This window comes from Coregonus clupeaformis, chromosome 14 (genome assembly GCF_020615455.1).
Source record: "Coregonus clupeaformis isolate EN_2021a chromosome 14, ASM2061545v1, whole genome shotgun sequence".
Classification (NCBI taxonomy): Eukaryota; Metazoa; Chordata; class Actinopteri; order Salmoniformes; family Salmonidae; genus Coregonus; species Coregonus clupeaformis.
Window position 1 is genome coordinate 45,567,209 of NC_059205.1, and position 15,321 is coordinate 45,582,529.

A 15,321-nucleotide genomic window follows, 5' to 3' on the forward strand; every position below is an offset into this window, starting at 1 on the left:
ATTCTATAATAGTGGGCACTTTGAATACAGTGTTGTTTGACATGACAACGAATGAAAATGCCAGGGAGGCGTTATTGTGACGGGTAGGAACCAAAGTGTTGATAAGTGTTTCCTAGGGGACCCTATCATCTTTGGCTACATTTTCTCTTAGCTACTTCATGTAGCTAACATATTCTTGCTTCGTGTATTCCTCTTTGAGATTTAGAAGCTACTGTTGCACAAACAACATGCTGATTTAGGTCTACACCATCACTGGTATTATCAGGCTGTATAGCTAATTAAGTTTGCTCTGACTCAGTACATTTATTAGCTAGCTAGTGATTAGCATTAGCGGCTAACAATTTGCGGCTAACAAGTTTTAGGCCCAACTTGCTAAGAAAAGACGAACTAGCTGTTTGCAGATGTAAGAAATACAAACTAATAGTGTAATTATAGAACGCTAGTGGAATTATATTAAGAAGCAAAGTGAAAACGGCATCGCTGCCATCAACATTGTTGCATGTGCTGCATTGACCATGCTGACTGAACGCCACTGTCTCGTGGTCGAGGAACAAAATACGCTCCTTGAGTGACAGGGGGAGGGGCTAGGTCTGTGTGGAAAGCAGCATGGAGAGAGAGAGAGAGAGTGGCGAGAGATGACTCAAGAAGATAAATAAACTATAAAAATGGACGTTACACACGTCATATCACATTTAACAAACCAAACATTCAAATACTGTTATAGAAGGTCAATAAAATTAAATAAACGGTCCGTGCATCAATACCGGTATATCGTAAAATACGGTATACCGCCCAGCCCTAATAAAGTGCATTCGGAAAGTATTCAGACCCTTTCCCCACATTTTCATACGTTACAGCCTTATTCTAAAATGGATTAAATACATTTTTTCCCATCATCAATCTGCACACAATACCCCACAATGACAAAGCGAAAACAGGTTTAGAAATGTTTGCTAATTTATAAAAGAATATATATAAAAAATACCTTATTTACATAAGTACTCAGACCCTTTGCAATGAGACTCAAAATTGAGCTCAGGTGAATCCTGTTTCCACTGATCATCCTTGAGATGTTTCTACAACTTGATTGGAGTCCACCTAGGGTAAATTCAATTGATTGGACATGATTTGGAAAGGCACACACCTGTCTATAATAAAGGTCCCACAGTTGATAGTGCATGTCAGAGCAAAAACCAAGCCATGAGGTCGAAGGAATTGTCCGTAGAGGTCCGAGACAGGATTGTGTCGAGGCGCAGATCTGGGAAAGGGTACCAAAACATTTCTGCAGCATTGAAGGTCCCCAAGAACAAAGTGGCCTCCATCATTCTTAAATGGAAGAAGTTTGGAACTAACAAGACTCTTCCTAGAGCTGGCCGCCCGGCCAAACTGAGCAATCGGGGTCTGAATACCTTCCGAATGCACTGTGATATATAGATCACAGTGCATTCGGAAAGTATTCAGACCCCTTGACTTTTTCCACATTTTGTTAGATTACAGCCTTATTCTAAAATGTATTAAATTATTTTTTTCCAATACACAATACCCCATAATGACAAAGCAAAAACAGGATTTTAGAAATGTTTGCTAATTTATAAAAAATGTAAAACTGTCATATCACATTTACATACAGTGGGGAAAAAAGTATTTAGTCAGCCACCAATTGTGCAAGTTCTCCCACTTAAAAAGATGAGGCCTGTAATTTTCATCATAGGCACACGTCAACTATGACAGACAAATTGAGATTAATTTTTTCAGAAAATCACATTGTAGGATTTTTTATGAATTTATTTGCAAATTATGGTGGAAAATAAGTATTTGGTCACCTACAAACAAGCAAGATTTCTGGCTCTCACGGACCTGTAACTTCTTCTTTAAGAGGCTCCTCTGTCCTCCACTCGTTACCTGTATTAATGGCACCTGTTTGAACTTGTTACCAGTATAAAAGACACCTGTCCACAACATCAAACAGTCACACTCCAAACTCCACTATGGCCAAGACCAAAGAGCTGTCAAAAGACACCAGAAACAAAATTGTAGACCTGCACCAGGCTGGGAAGACTGAATCTGCAATAGGTAAGCAGCTTGGTTTGAAGAAATCAACTGTGGGAGCAATTATTAGGAAATGGAAGACATACAAGACCACTGATAATCTCCCTCGATCTGGGGCTCCACGCAAGATCTCACCCCGTGGGGTCAAAATGATCACAAGAACGGTGAGCAAAAATCCCAGAACCACACGGGGGGACCTAGTGAATGACCTGCAGAGAGCTGGGACCAAAGTAACAAAGCCTACCATCAGTAACACACTACGGCGCCAGGGACTCAAATCCTGCAGTGCAAGACGTGTCCCCCTGCTTAAGCCAGTACATGTCTAGGCCCGTCTGAAGTTTGCTAGAGTGCATTTGGATGATCCAGAAGAGGATTGGGAGAATGTCATATGGTCAGATGAAACCAAAATATAACCTTTTGGTAAAAACTCAACTCGTCGTGTTTGGAGGACAAAGAATGCTGAGTTGCATCCAAAGAACACCATACCTACTGTGAAGCATGGGGGTGGAAACATCATGCTTTGGGGGCTGTTTTTCTGCAAAGGGACCAGGACTACTGATCCGTGTAAAGGAAAGAATGAATGGGGCCATGTATCGTGAGATTTTGAGTGAAAACCTCCTTCCATCAGCAAGGGCATTGAAGATGAAACGTGGCTGGGTCTTTCAGCATGACAATGATCCCAAACACACCGTCCGGGCAACGAAGGAGTGGCTTCGTAAGAAGCATTTCAAGGTCCTGGAGTGGCCTAGCCAGTCTCCAGATCTCAACCCCATAGAAAATCTTTGGAGGGAGTTGAAAGTCTGTGTTGCCCAGCGACAGCCCCAAAACATCACTGCTCTAGAGGAGATCTGCATGGAGGAATGGGCCAAAATACCAGCAACAGTGTGTGAAAACCTTGTGAAGACTTACAGAAAACGTTTGACCTGTGTCATTGCCAACAAAGGGTATATAACAAAGTATTGAGAAACTTTTGTTATTGACCAAATACTTATTTTCCACCATAATTTGCAAATAAATTCATTAAAAATCCTACATGTGATTTTCTGGGTTTTTTTCCTCATTTTTTCTGTCATAGTTGACGTGTACCTATGATGAAAATTACAGGCCTCTCATCTTTTTAAGTGGAAGATCTTGCACAATTGGTGGCTGACTAAATACATTTTTTCCCCACTGTAAGTATTCAGACCCTTTACTCAGTACTTTCTTGAAGGACCTTTGGCAGCGATTACAGCCTCAAGTCTTCTTGGATATGATGCTACAAGCTTGGCACACCTGTATTTGGAGAGTTTGAAAAACTTCCCCAATAGCATGATGCTGCTACCACGCTTCACCGTAGGGATGGTGCCTGGTTTCCTCCAGAAGTGACACTTGGCAATCAGGCCAAAGAGTTCAATCTTGATTTTATCAGACCAAATAATCTTGTTTCTCATGGTCTGAGAGTCTTTAGGTGCCTTTTGGCAAACTCCAAGCGGGCTGTCAGGTGCCTTTTACTGAGGACTGGCTTCCGTCTGGCCACACTACCATAAAGGTCTGATTGGTGGAGGGCTGCAGAGATGGTTGTCCTTCTGGAAGGTTATCCCATCTCCACAGAGGAACTCTAGAGCTCTGTCAGAGTGACCATCAGGTTCTTGGTCACCTCCCTGACCAAGGCCCTTCCCCCGATTGCTCAGTTTGGCCGGGTGGCCAGCTCTAGAAAGAGTCTTGGTGGTTCCGAACTTCTTCCATTGAAGAATGATTGAGGCCACTGTGTTCTTGGGGACCTTACATTTACATTTACGTACTTTAGCAGACGCTCTTATCCAGAGCGACTTACAAATTGGTGCATTCACCTTATGATAGCCAGTGGGACAACCACTTTACAATATTTTTTTATTTTTTTCTCTTTGGGGTGGGGTAAGGGGGGGTAGAAGGATTACTTTATCCTATCCCAGGTATTCCTTAAAGAGGTGGGGTTTCAAGTGTCTCCGGAAGGTGGTGAGTGACTCCGCTGTCCTGGCGTCGTGAGGGAGCTTATTCCACCATTGGGGTGCCAGAGCAGCGAACAGTTTTGACTGGGCTGAGCGGGAACTGTGCTTCCGCAGAGGTAGGGGGGCCAGCAGGCCAGAGGTGGATGAACGCAATGCCCTCGTTTGGGTGTAGGGACTGATCAGAGCCTGAAGGTACGGAGGTGCCGTTCCCCTCACAGCTCCGTAGGCAAGCATCATGGTCTTGTAGCAGATGCGAGCTTCAACTGGAAGCCAGTGGAGTGTGCGGAGGAGCGGGGTGACGTGAGAGAACTTGGGAAGGTTGAACACCAGACGGGCTGCGGCGTTCTGGATGAGTTGTAGGGGTTTAATGGCACAGGCAGGGAGCCCAGCCAACAGCGAGTTGCAGTAATCCAGAAGGGAGATGACAAGTGCCTGGATTAGGACCTGTGCCGCTTCCTGTGTAAGGCAGGGTCGTACTCTGCGAATGTTGTAGAGCATGAACCTACAGGATCGGGTCACCGCCTTGATGTTAGCGGAGAACGACACGGTGTTGTCCAGGGTCACGCCAAGGCTCTTTGCACTCTGGGAGGAGGACACAACGGAGTTGTCAACCGCGATGGCGAGATCATGGAACGGGCAGTCCTTCCCCGGGAGGAAGAGCAGCTCCGTCTTGCCGAGGTTCAGCTTGAGGTGATGATCCGTCATCCACACTGATATGTCTACCAGACATGCAGAGATGCGATTCGCCACCTCAAGTTTGGAACCGATCGCCCGGCCAAACTGAGCAATCGGGGTCTGAATACTGCAGACATTTTTTGGTACCCTTCCCCAGATCTGTGCCTCGACACAATCCTGTCTCGGAGCTCTACGGACAATTCCTTTGACTTCATGGCTTAGTTTTTGCTCTGACATGCACTATGAACTGTGGGACCTTATATAGACAGATGTGTGCCTTTCCAAATCATGTCCAATCAATTGAATTTAACACAGGTGGACTCCAATCAAGTTGTAGAAACATCTCAAGGATGATCAATGGAAACAGGATGCACCCAAGCTCAATTTCGAGTCTCATAACAAAGGGTATGAATACTTGACTAAATTTGCAAATATTTCTAAAGACCTGTTTTCGCTTTGACATTATGGAGTATTGTTTGTAGATTGCTGAGGATTTATATTTATGTTATCCATTTTAGAATAAGGCTGTAATGTAACAAAATGTAGAACAAGTCAAGGGGTCTGAATACTTTCCGAAGGCACTGTATATAGTTTAGTTTAAGAAAAAACATATGTGATCGTGTCTCAATGTAATCAAGGTATGAAATTATTGTTATTTTCAAATACAATCTCATATTGGGCTTAGTTGTGATCAATTTGCACAGCATAATTATTAAAATTATTTTCCAGCCCCCCAACCATCCACTCAAACAAAACTCAGCCTTCAGCTGAATCTAGTTGCATACCCCTGCTCGACAGTCGCTCTCTCCGTGTCCCAGAGTACAGAGAACAAGAAGTCACTTATTATTGTGGAGAAGCCAGCAAGACAGAGAACAATAAAAGTCCTCAGTGCCAATAGAGCCGCATGGTCAAGGTCACTCATGCTCTGATGAATGAGTGGATTTAGTAGATTTGCAAACAAACAAGAGCAACGAATGAAGAGAAATGAAGAAATGATTGGGAAGGAAGTCTAGTGTCCTGGAGGAGAACACATTGGTAATGTTGTACTGATGTACTGCATTAGCATCGAACAGCCCCCGCGATATGCAACTTTTCAGGGAAGTCAGGAACCAATATACACAAGCAGTTAGGAAAGCAAAGGCTAGCCTTTTCAAACAGATATGTGCATCCTGTAGCACTAACTCCAAAAGGTTTTGGGACACTGTAAAGTCCATGGAGAATAAGAGCACTTCCTCCCAGCTACCCACTGCACTGAGGCTAGGAAACACTGTCACCACCGATAAATCTACGATAATCGAGAATTTCAATAAGCATTTTGCTACGGCTGGCCATGCTTTCCACCTGGCTACCCCTACCCCGGTCACCAGCTCTGCACCCTCCGCTGCAACTTGCCCATGCCCCCCCCCGCTTCTCCTTCACCCAAATTCAGATAGCTGATGTCCTGAAAGAGCTGCTAAATCTGGACCCCTACAAATCAGCTGGGCTAGACAATCTGGACCCTTTCTTTCTAAAATTAGCAGCCGAAATTGTCGCAACCTCTATTACTAGCCTGTTCAACCTCTCTTTCGTATCGTCTGAGATCCCCAGAGATTGGAAAGTTGCCGCGGTCATCCCCCTCTTCAAAGGGGGTGACACTCTAGATCCAAACTGTTACAGACCTCTATCCATCCTGCCCTGCCTTTCGAAAGTATTTGAAAGCCAAGTTAACAAACAGATCACCGACCATTTCGAATCCCACCGTACCTTCTCCGCTATGCAATCTGGTTTCCGAGCTGGTCATGGGTGCACCTCAACCACGCTCAAGGTCCTAAACTATATAATAACCGCGATCGATAAAAGACAGTACTGTGCAGCAGTCTTCATCGACCTGACCAAGGCTTTTGACTCTGTCAATCACCACATTCTTATTGGCAGACTAAATAGCCTTGGTTTCTCAAATGACTGCCTCTCCTGGTTCACCAACTACTTCTCAGATAGAGTTCAATGTGTCAAATCGGAGGGCCTGTTGTCTGGACCTCTGGCAGTCTCTATGGGGGTGCCACAGGGCTCAATTCTCGGGCCGACTCTATTCTCTGTGTATATCAATGATGTCGCTCTTACTGCTGGTGACTCTCAGATCCACCTCTACGCAGACGACACCATTTTGTATACATCTGGCCCTTCATTGGACACTGTGTTAACAAACCTCCAAACGAGCTTCAATGCCATACAACACTCCTTCTGTGGCCTCCAACTGCTCTTAAACGCTAGTAAAACTAAATGCATGCTCTTCAATCGAACGCTGCTTGCACCCGCCCGACTAGAATCACTACTCTCCGTGGTCTGACTTAGAATATGTGGACAACTACAAATACCTAGGTGTCTGGTTAGACCGTAAACTCTCCTTCCAGACTCACATTAAGCATCTCCAATCCAAAGTTACATCTAGAATCGGCTTCCTATTTCGCAACAAAGCCTCCTTCACTCATGCTGCTAAACATGCCCTCGTAAAACTGACTATCCTACCGATCCTTGACTTCGGCGCTGTCATTTACAAAATAGCTTCCAACACTCTACTCAGCAAATTGGATGTAGTCTATCACAGTGCCATCCGTTTTGTCACCAAAGCCCCATATACTACCCACCATTGTGACCTGTACGCTCTCGTTGGCTGGCCCTCACTACATATTCGTCGCCAAACCCACTGGCTCCAGGTCATCTATAAATCACTTCTAGGCAAATCCCCGCCTTATCTTAGATCATTGGTCACCATAGCAACACCCACCTGTAGTATGTGTTCCAGCAGGTATATCTCACTGGTCATCCCCAAAGCCAACACCTCCTTTGGCCGCCATTCCTTCTAGTTCTCTGCTGCAAATGACTGGAACGAACTGCAAAAATCTCTGAAGCTGGAGACACTTATCTCCCTCACTAACTTTAAGCATCAGTTGTCAGAGCAGCTTACCGATCACTGCACCTGTACACAGCCCATCTGTAATTAGCCCACCCAACTACCTCATCCCCATATTGTTATTTACATGGTTATTTATTTTGCTCATTTGCACCCCAGTATCTCTATTTGCACATCATCTTCTGCTCATCTATCACTCCAGTGTTAATACTAAATTGTAATTATTTTGCACTATGGCCTATTTATTGCCTTACCTCCATAACTTACTACATTTGCACACACTGTACATTGATTTTCTATTGTGTTATTGTTTATTCCATATGTAACTCTGTGTTGTTGTCGTTTTTAAATCGGACTGCTTTGCTTTATCTTGGCCAGGTCGCAGTTGTAAATGAGAACTTGTTCTCAACTGGCTTCCCTGGTTAAATAAAGTTTTTTTTTTGTTTGTTTTTGTTTTTGTTTAAATTAAAAAATAATGTAGCCTAGTCCAATCAGCAGTTTCATAGTGGATGTCTTTCCTGTTATAGTTCTGCCCATAGTGGATGCTGATGATCATGTAATGCTGTCTGTGCATGACCTGGGATCAGTCATTGTGCTTGGGGTTGGTTGGCATACTTGTGTTGTGTGTGTGTGTGTATTATCTTACAGTGGGAATCCCAAATCAATCATTACCGATCAATCAGTGTTTGCTGGCTGTTTATCAGGGTTCCATACTTACTGTATCCTTATCTAACGTGTCTGTGTCCAACACAGCGAACCCCCACTGTTCCCAACAACAATGATGTACGTAGATCCATTCTCACATGCTTGTTTTTTCTCTCATCACGTGACACCTTGGAACAACAGCTTCAACATCAGGCACCCTCAGTTCCCCAGTCCAAGAGATGCCCCTAGAGAGTCCAAATAAATGTTACTCCTAGGCAACGCCCTAGGGTCAACTTTCACTGCCTTAATCCAAACATTTGGGGGCTATTAGAAATACTGTTCCTAGAGTCTAGACAAGAGATTGGGGGTAAAGTCTAGCCTACCTGTGAGGGAAAGATTACCTACACTAGTGAGATTTATGCCCAAAAGGCCCCTAGCAACTATCCCTTGGCACTTGTCTATATAGAATCTCATAAATAGTGAGATAGAGTGAGAACCAACAGACAACGGGCCCGTCTATGGTCCTCCATTTTACGGCCCTGCTACACTAAATCCATCGGCTTCCGACATTGCCATCAGCCATTGAGGGAACGCTTCCTTTGAAAACAATGAAAGCTGCAATGTTGCCCGCGTTGTGTCACATGCAATGGCAGTGTCCAAGTGCAAGAATCGCTGAGGTTCAATTCTCTATGCCTGACGCGCGCGTTCATTCTATCTTGTAAATGGAACTAATGAGAAAAAGAGTTGATTTCGGTTGGTTTCTGGTGTCGCAGGTAGAACTTCACATTGACACAATACTGATGTGTCCGGTCTGGAACGTCAAGTCACGAGCTTTGCTGGTGGGCTACTGCATAGAAACCTAGGGTGCCAAAAGCCCATTGTCTGCCCTTGAAAGCCTATGTAAATTTGATCTTTTTTTCAGGATGGCCGCTCTAAAGTGTGTTTATCATGATCAAGTTTGATCCCCACTGAGGAGACTCGCGCCCTCATGCACGCTCTTTGCACGTGACTCAGGCAGGATGAAAACGACTACGTCGAACCATGATCCTTTGCTAGTGACGGCCACTTTTACCATAATCTTTAGCGATTTTTTGGTGCCATTCAGCCCCAATCAGCAATATGCCACGCTTCAAATTAAAATACTTCCGGCTTCATGCACCATCGGGACATTTCCATAGGAATACGTGGATGACGTCAATGCTACCATCTACTGGTTTCAATGTCTATGGTGTAGTGTAGCTGGCTTGTTAGCTAACGTCTTCTGTGAGGCGTTGGTTGCGTTACAGCCCATCTTTACACAGCTGGACTGTGCATATCATAAGACTGCTACATCATATTAATGTGGTTCTTGAGATGTTAAAACAGTACTCCAGGCATCGTGAGAATTGGCTAATTTGCACAGCGCGACGGGCTGGAACGCAACCAGTATCTTACTCTTCCCTGGAGCTGAGCCAGTCAAGCAGCCAGCCAGTCAGAGAGAGGAGAAGACACTGATATGACCGCGCCGTGACCCTGGTCCCTGCCGGACCCTGCTTTGCACAAAGACGGTCACGGGACTGTCACTGTGAGAGCTAACTAAAATAATGGGCCAGTCCACTGTTTAAATGCTCCAGTAGTTTTATTAGAAACATTCTTTCTTTTTTTACCACAGAGGGGAAGGCCTGACCCTTTGTGGTAAAATCTTTGCTAGTAAGTAAAACCACGGGAGCATATAGCCCTTAGGTTAAACCGTGAGCAGGTGTTAAGACTTAATTTTTTTAACCCTTTTTTGCAGTACTTTTGAACTAGAAGCAGTGTTTCCCTAGGCTAGCTCTGACAGTGTTTTTGCAGAGCAGCAAACCGTTTGTGGCAGAGATGGTAGGAATGATAATGACAACAGAGACAGGAATGGCATGGCGTGGTGTGCTTACAAAGCTCACCAACTGTCATGCAATACTCAGCATGAGCCTACACAGCAGGGCGCAGTGCTACTAGTGTAGCGAAATACTTCGCTTTCCCACACTACCCACTGTGTATGTATGGTGTTTGTACTTGACAGAAAGGGCAACTTCCCATGCTTGAGCCTGTGTGTGCCGTAAGTTTATCAGCGGGTGCTAAAGCGTAAGTTTCCAAAACAAAGCAGAGCACTACAGGCAGGCGATTATCCCTTTAGCCCCCCTCCCTCCTCTCCCGCTGCACTCCTGTTGGCCTTTCACAGGTCTGTGGTATCTTAATAGGGGTGTTACTCACACATCGTGGGCCGTAATACAGGCCAAACTACAACACAAGGCCAGACAAAATCAAGGCAGTGTGGACTGTGGAGATATGGCGTGTGTGCGTGTGTGTGTGTGTGCATTAGGCTACACTAGGAGTCTACGAGACAGAGTCTGGTTAGAATGAACATTGAGTGACTTCTCTGACCACAACTGGCCACACATTCTCTGCCTCCAATCTCACTGCATTCAACAGCCAAATAGGCTAATAAGCTCAAAGAAAACTGTTATATATATATACACACACACACACACACACACACACACACACACTGTATTTGGGTGTCATGTCACGCGTATAATAGGATTATATCTATGACGCACAAGCCTAGATGAAGGAGTAGGTGGCCTTTAGGCTATTAACTACTGGCGAGTTAGCCACTGCACGTCTCCAATGTGAGCTCAGAAAACAGTAAGCCATAATCAGGGTCATATTCATCAGGCACCAAACTGAAAAAAACTGACAAACAGGAAGGGACTACCAGAACTTATCCAATAAGAAACACTTGTTTTCAGATGCAAACTGTTTTGCCGTAATGAATATGACCCACCCTTCCTTTCTGCAATGACAACAGCAATAATCATAAACCGTGACTGTTGGTGTAATTTCATCAGGTAACAGCCAGGAAAAGGCAGAATCTCTGTCTTCCAGAAAATCAGCTGACATCAGCGTTCCACAAGAGTAAAAGATACAAAAACAACAGAGGTCACTCAGACAGGCACTGGTAATTATTCTCAATGACAACCGTAACCACACACAGGAATACAGACAGACATGAATATAGTACACAAACACACACAGTCACACAAACACACATGTACACACATGAATTCCGACAACAAGAATAAACAGTACAATGACAGACATAAAATGTCTGCTGCCTGCTCCCTGATGAATCAAATTATGAGGCAGTACAGTGCTCTGCTCATACAGAATGGTGTTCATACAGTGCTCTGCTCAAACAGAATGTTGAGTGCAGAGTCCAGCTATCCTCTTGACCTGAGAGAGAGAGCACTGAACAAATACAACACCTTTACAAGGAATTAGGATATATTCTCAGAGCTGCACGTGCGCGCACACACATACAAATCCATGCACACACACACCTAGGCAGAATCTCACAAATAGGTTGTCATAAATAGGCTTAGGCCTATGTTCTCACAAACATTTTGAAAACCACTACATGAAGAGACTACACTTCTGAAAACCACTACACGAGTGATACTTCATCCCAATGTGTTGTGCAACTCTAGCCAACTGGCAGGAGTCTGGAAAGACAAATTGTGTAATCATTGTGTGGAGAACTGACCCCGCAAGAGCCACAGAGCCATCATTCACTGTCTGTTCCAGCCCTGACCATCTCTAATCAGTAGGCTAATCCCACAGAAGAAACCTCAGCAGCACTGATGTGAAATGATTCAATTATGTGTACTGCAGTCTAAGGGAGCGCATTTCTGTGGGGGAGTAGGAAAGGGGCGCTGCTGTTTTAGAGTGCTGATGTGGTGGACACAACTAGACCATATTTCACACATTTGCATGATCATAATTCAAAAATACAATGTTTATCATTGAGGAAAGCAAGCTCAATAACTATTATTTTGGATCAATATGCCATTAATGTATTTGGCATGCTTACTTCCTAACAAATAAATTCTTTAGGGACCACTGGTCTGGACCCATTTTGTTCACACACTGTCCAGCAGAAGGTAGTACTGGAAGAGGGCAAGCTGACCCTTTCCAGAGCTTTTTAATTAAAAGTCAATGTCCTTGAATTTGACTTTGTTAGTGTTGATACATGAGAGGGTGGTTGCCAGCCAATATTTTAGAGGTAGCCATCTGTCCTGCAGTCTGAAGTGAACCCGGCCCAGACACTGTGTCAGTAAACATGACAGTGTTGGTGCAAGAAGCAGCAATGCGTAGAACTGGAGCTGTGGTTCAGTCTGAGGGCTGCAGCCGTGATCACCTCCAAATGCAGGTGTTCATTGCAGAGGTATGTTGCTGCAATCCACATCAGCCCCAAAGATTGCAGGTCTATTCAATCATCTCCATCGAACAGGGGCACTGGGTTTTGTAGTTGCTCCCGTGCTGAAGAATGTTAGGGGATCAGTGTAATAGTGTGCACTGTATTACAGGTAACTACTGTACTGTAACGTTATAACGCTACTAAACTAGCTAGCTATTTGGTTGGAATTGGAGAATTGCATTGCAAAAGAGATGCTATCTAGGTAGCAAAATAAGGCAGAGAATAAGAATTATGAACCATAAATATAATGTATAGTAGGGCTCACTAAGTAGTACGTTAGATCAAGCAAGACTTGTAAAACACGCTAAATAGCTCAAATGCTTGACATTCAATGCCTCAAAAAAACTGTTCGTTCACTGTAACACACTGCAAACCCCATTAGATGCAATACCCCCCACCAAAAAAAATATCTAGTTCAGCAATAATAGCAAACTAACGTTAGCTAACCGCTAACATTACTTGCTAGCAAGGAGTTCATGCTAAGTTATTTGTTATACTCGCTAGCTGGTTAGCCAACTAAACGGATATTACTAGCTGGGTGTGCTATAAAAAACGAAACTCTATCAAGAGCATCCCCACTCTTGGCAGTTAGCTAGCTAGCGTAATTTAGCAGCGCGAGACACCCAAAAAACAGGACAGCTAGCTAGCGCGAGCTAGCTATTTACCTCATACTGGATGTATTGTTTTCTCCATTCAGGAGTGATGTGCGCCGAAAGGTGCTCGGTGAATTTCATCCTTCCTCAGCGGTTTCCCTCCGGGGTTTCGACGTTGAAATACTTGCGGTCAGATTACTTTCTTTGCGATGGATGGATATCATACAGCTAGCTAGCGAAAAAATACAAAACGAGGACCGTTTGATAGAGAATCACCACTTAGCAATGTTTGTCATCCAGATTATGACTGTGCTGCTCGGTCCAAGATCCCCTTTTTCTCCGTCTCACATTATGTTCGGAGAACGCGAGCGACAACCCCGAAACATTACTTCAAGAAAATGCTCCTCTCCGCCTTTATCTTAACTAGCTACGTTGTCACTATAATAACATGTTGTTCCGCCTTTGATTATAACTTGGATAATATTGTTTTTGTGGTAACACAGCCCCTATCCTCTTGTGCTGTGAGGTCGTTGAGTCGCCATCATTGGGCAGAAAGTGACGTAGTTATGTCGTCACCCCTCATAGAATGCACAACAGCAAGTGGATTTTTAATTCTCACCGCCCCCTTCATATGGAATACGGCAAGAGCATGTGCAAATTGCCACAATGCCTTCCCCACAATTTATACTCCAAATCACTGGTTTCACAAACTAAGGTCCAAACCCTTTACAGACGGTCAGACCATTCATACATTTGCGTTATGGCCATCAGTGTCTCCTAGAGCAGTGTTATATTTATCAACATACTATGAGCCAGAGCTTGATTGTTCCCAAGTAGGTCTGGCACCAAGGTGAACAGAGCTCAGACTGTTCATTGGTTTGCAAACAACATAATAAGGCACAAATCGCGACGTGATGTAGTCACTAGATGGCCATGTTATAATAAGGACCAATGTAGTGATTGAGGGGAAAAAGTCAGACTAGGACTTGAACCAAAGATCCTGTACTTCCAGGGCAAATGCACTACCACCTGTGCTAATAAGGTCCAGACCTCTTGGTACAGAGTAGGCTATGCTCAGTGCTTGACTTGGGCAGGAGCTCACCGGAGCTGAGTAGGCCTACAGGCACCTCAAATGTTCTACTGCTTGAGCTCCTGAAAAAATAAGAAGATTTAATGTGTCTCTCTGTTATTTATAGAGTCAAGTCATCATGGAATGCTCTGCAACCAGAAGTTACTCAGGCAAAAGCAAGTTTAGCTTAAAAAAATATATACAAAACATACTTCATCACAGTGCCTCACCTCTTTCTAAAGATGTAATTTATCTGTGTATAAGAATATTAATATGTATGAATAGTGTGTAAATTGTATGTTTGGTGTCTTTTGGTGTCTTTCCAATATATAACTCTTATTTATTTATTTTATTATAATTTGTTTAATGTTTTATTTATATATACAGTGCCTTCGGAAAGTATTCAGACCCCTTGTTTTTCCACATTTTGTTACATTACAGCCTTATTCAAAAATTAATTAAATAAATAAAAATCCTCAGCAATCTACACACATTACTCCCTAATGATAAAGTGAAAACAGGTTTATAGAAATTTTAGCAAATGTCTTCAAAATAAAAAACAGAAATACATTATTTACATAAGTATTCAGCCCTTTTGCTATGAGACTCGAAGTTGAGGTCAGGTGCATCCTGTTTCCATTGATCATCCTTGAGATGTTTCTACAACTTGATTGGAGTCCACCTGTGGTAAATTCAATTGATTGGACATGATTTGGAAAGGCACAAACCTGTCTATATAAGGTCCCACAGTTCACAGTGCATGTCAGAGCAAAAACCAAGCCATGAGGTCGAAGGAATTGTCCGTAGAGCTCCGAGACAGGATTGTGTCGAGGCACAGATCTGGGGAAGGGTACCAAAAAAATTCTGCAGCATTGAAGGTCCCCAAGAACACAGTGGCCTCCATCATTCTTAAATGGAAGATGTTTGGCACCACCAAGACTCTTCCTAGAGCTGGCCACCCGGCCAAACTGAGCAATCAGGGGAGAAGGGCCTTGGTCAGGGAGGTGACCAAGAACCCGACAGTCACTCTGACAGAGCTCCAGAGTTCCTCTGTGGAGATGGGAGAACCTTCCAGAAGGACAACCATCTCTGCAGCACTCCACTAATCAGGCCTTTATGGTTGAGTGGCCAGATGGAAGCCACTCCTCAGTAAAAGG

At 43.9% G+C, this 15,321-nt stretch overlaps 1 protein-coding gene across 1 annotated transcript in view; it reads right to left on the reverse strand.

Moving 5' to 3' along the window:
* The window catches only part of LOC121580837 (xenotropic and polytropic retrovirus receptor 1 homolog), a 58,297-nt gene extending 44,667 nt beyond the window's left edge, over window positions 1-13,630 (reverse strand). The window contains 1 exon segment of the mRNA XM_041895915.2: window positions 13,168-13,630. Coding sequence (XP_041751849.1) covers window positions 13,168-13,236 — 69 coding nt within the window. The 5' untranslated portion in view covers window positions 13,237-13,630.
* Window positions 13,631-15,321: the final 1,691 nt, after the last annotated feature.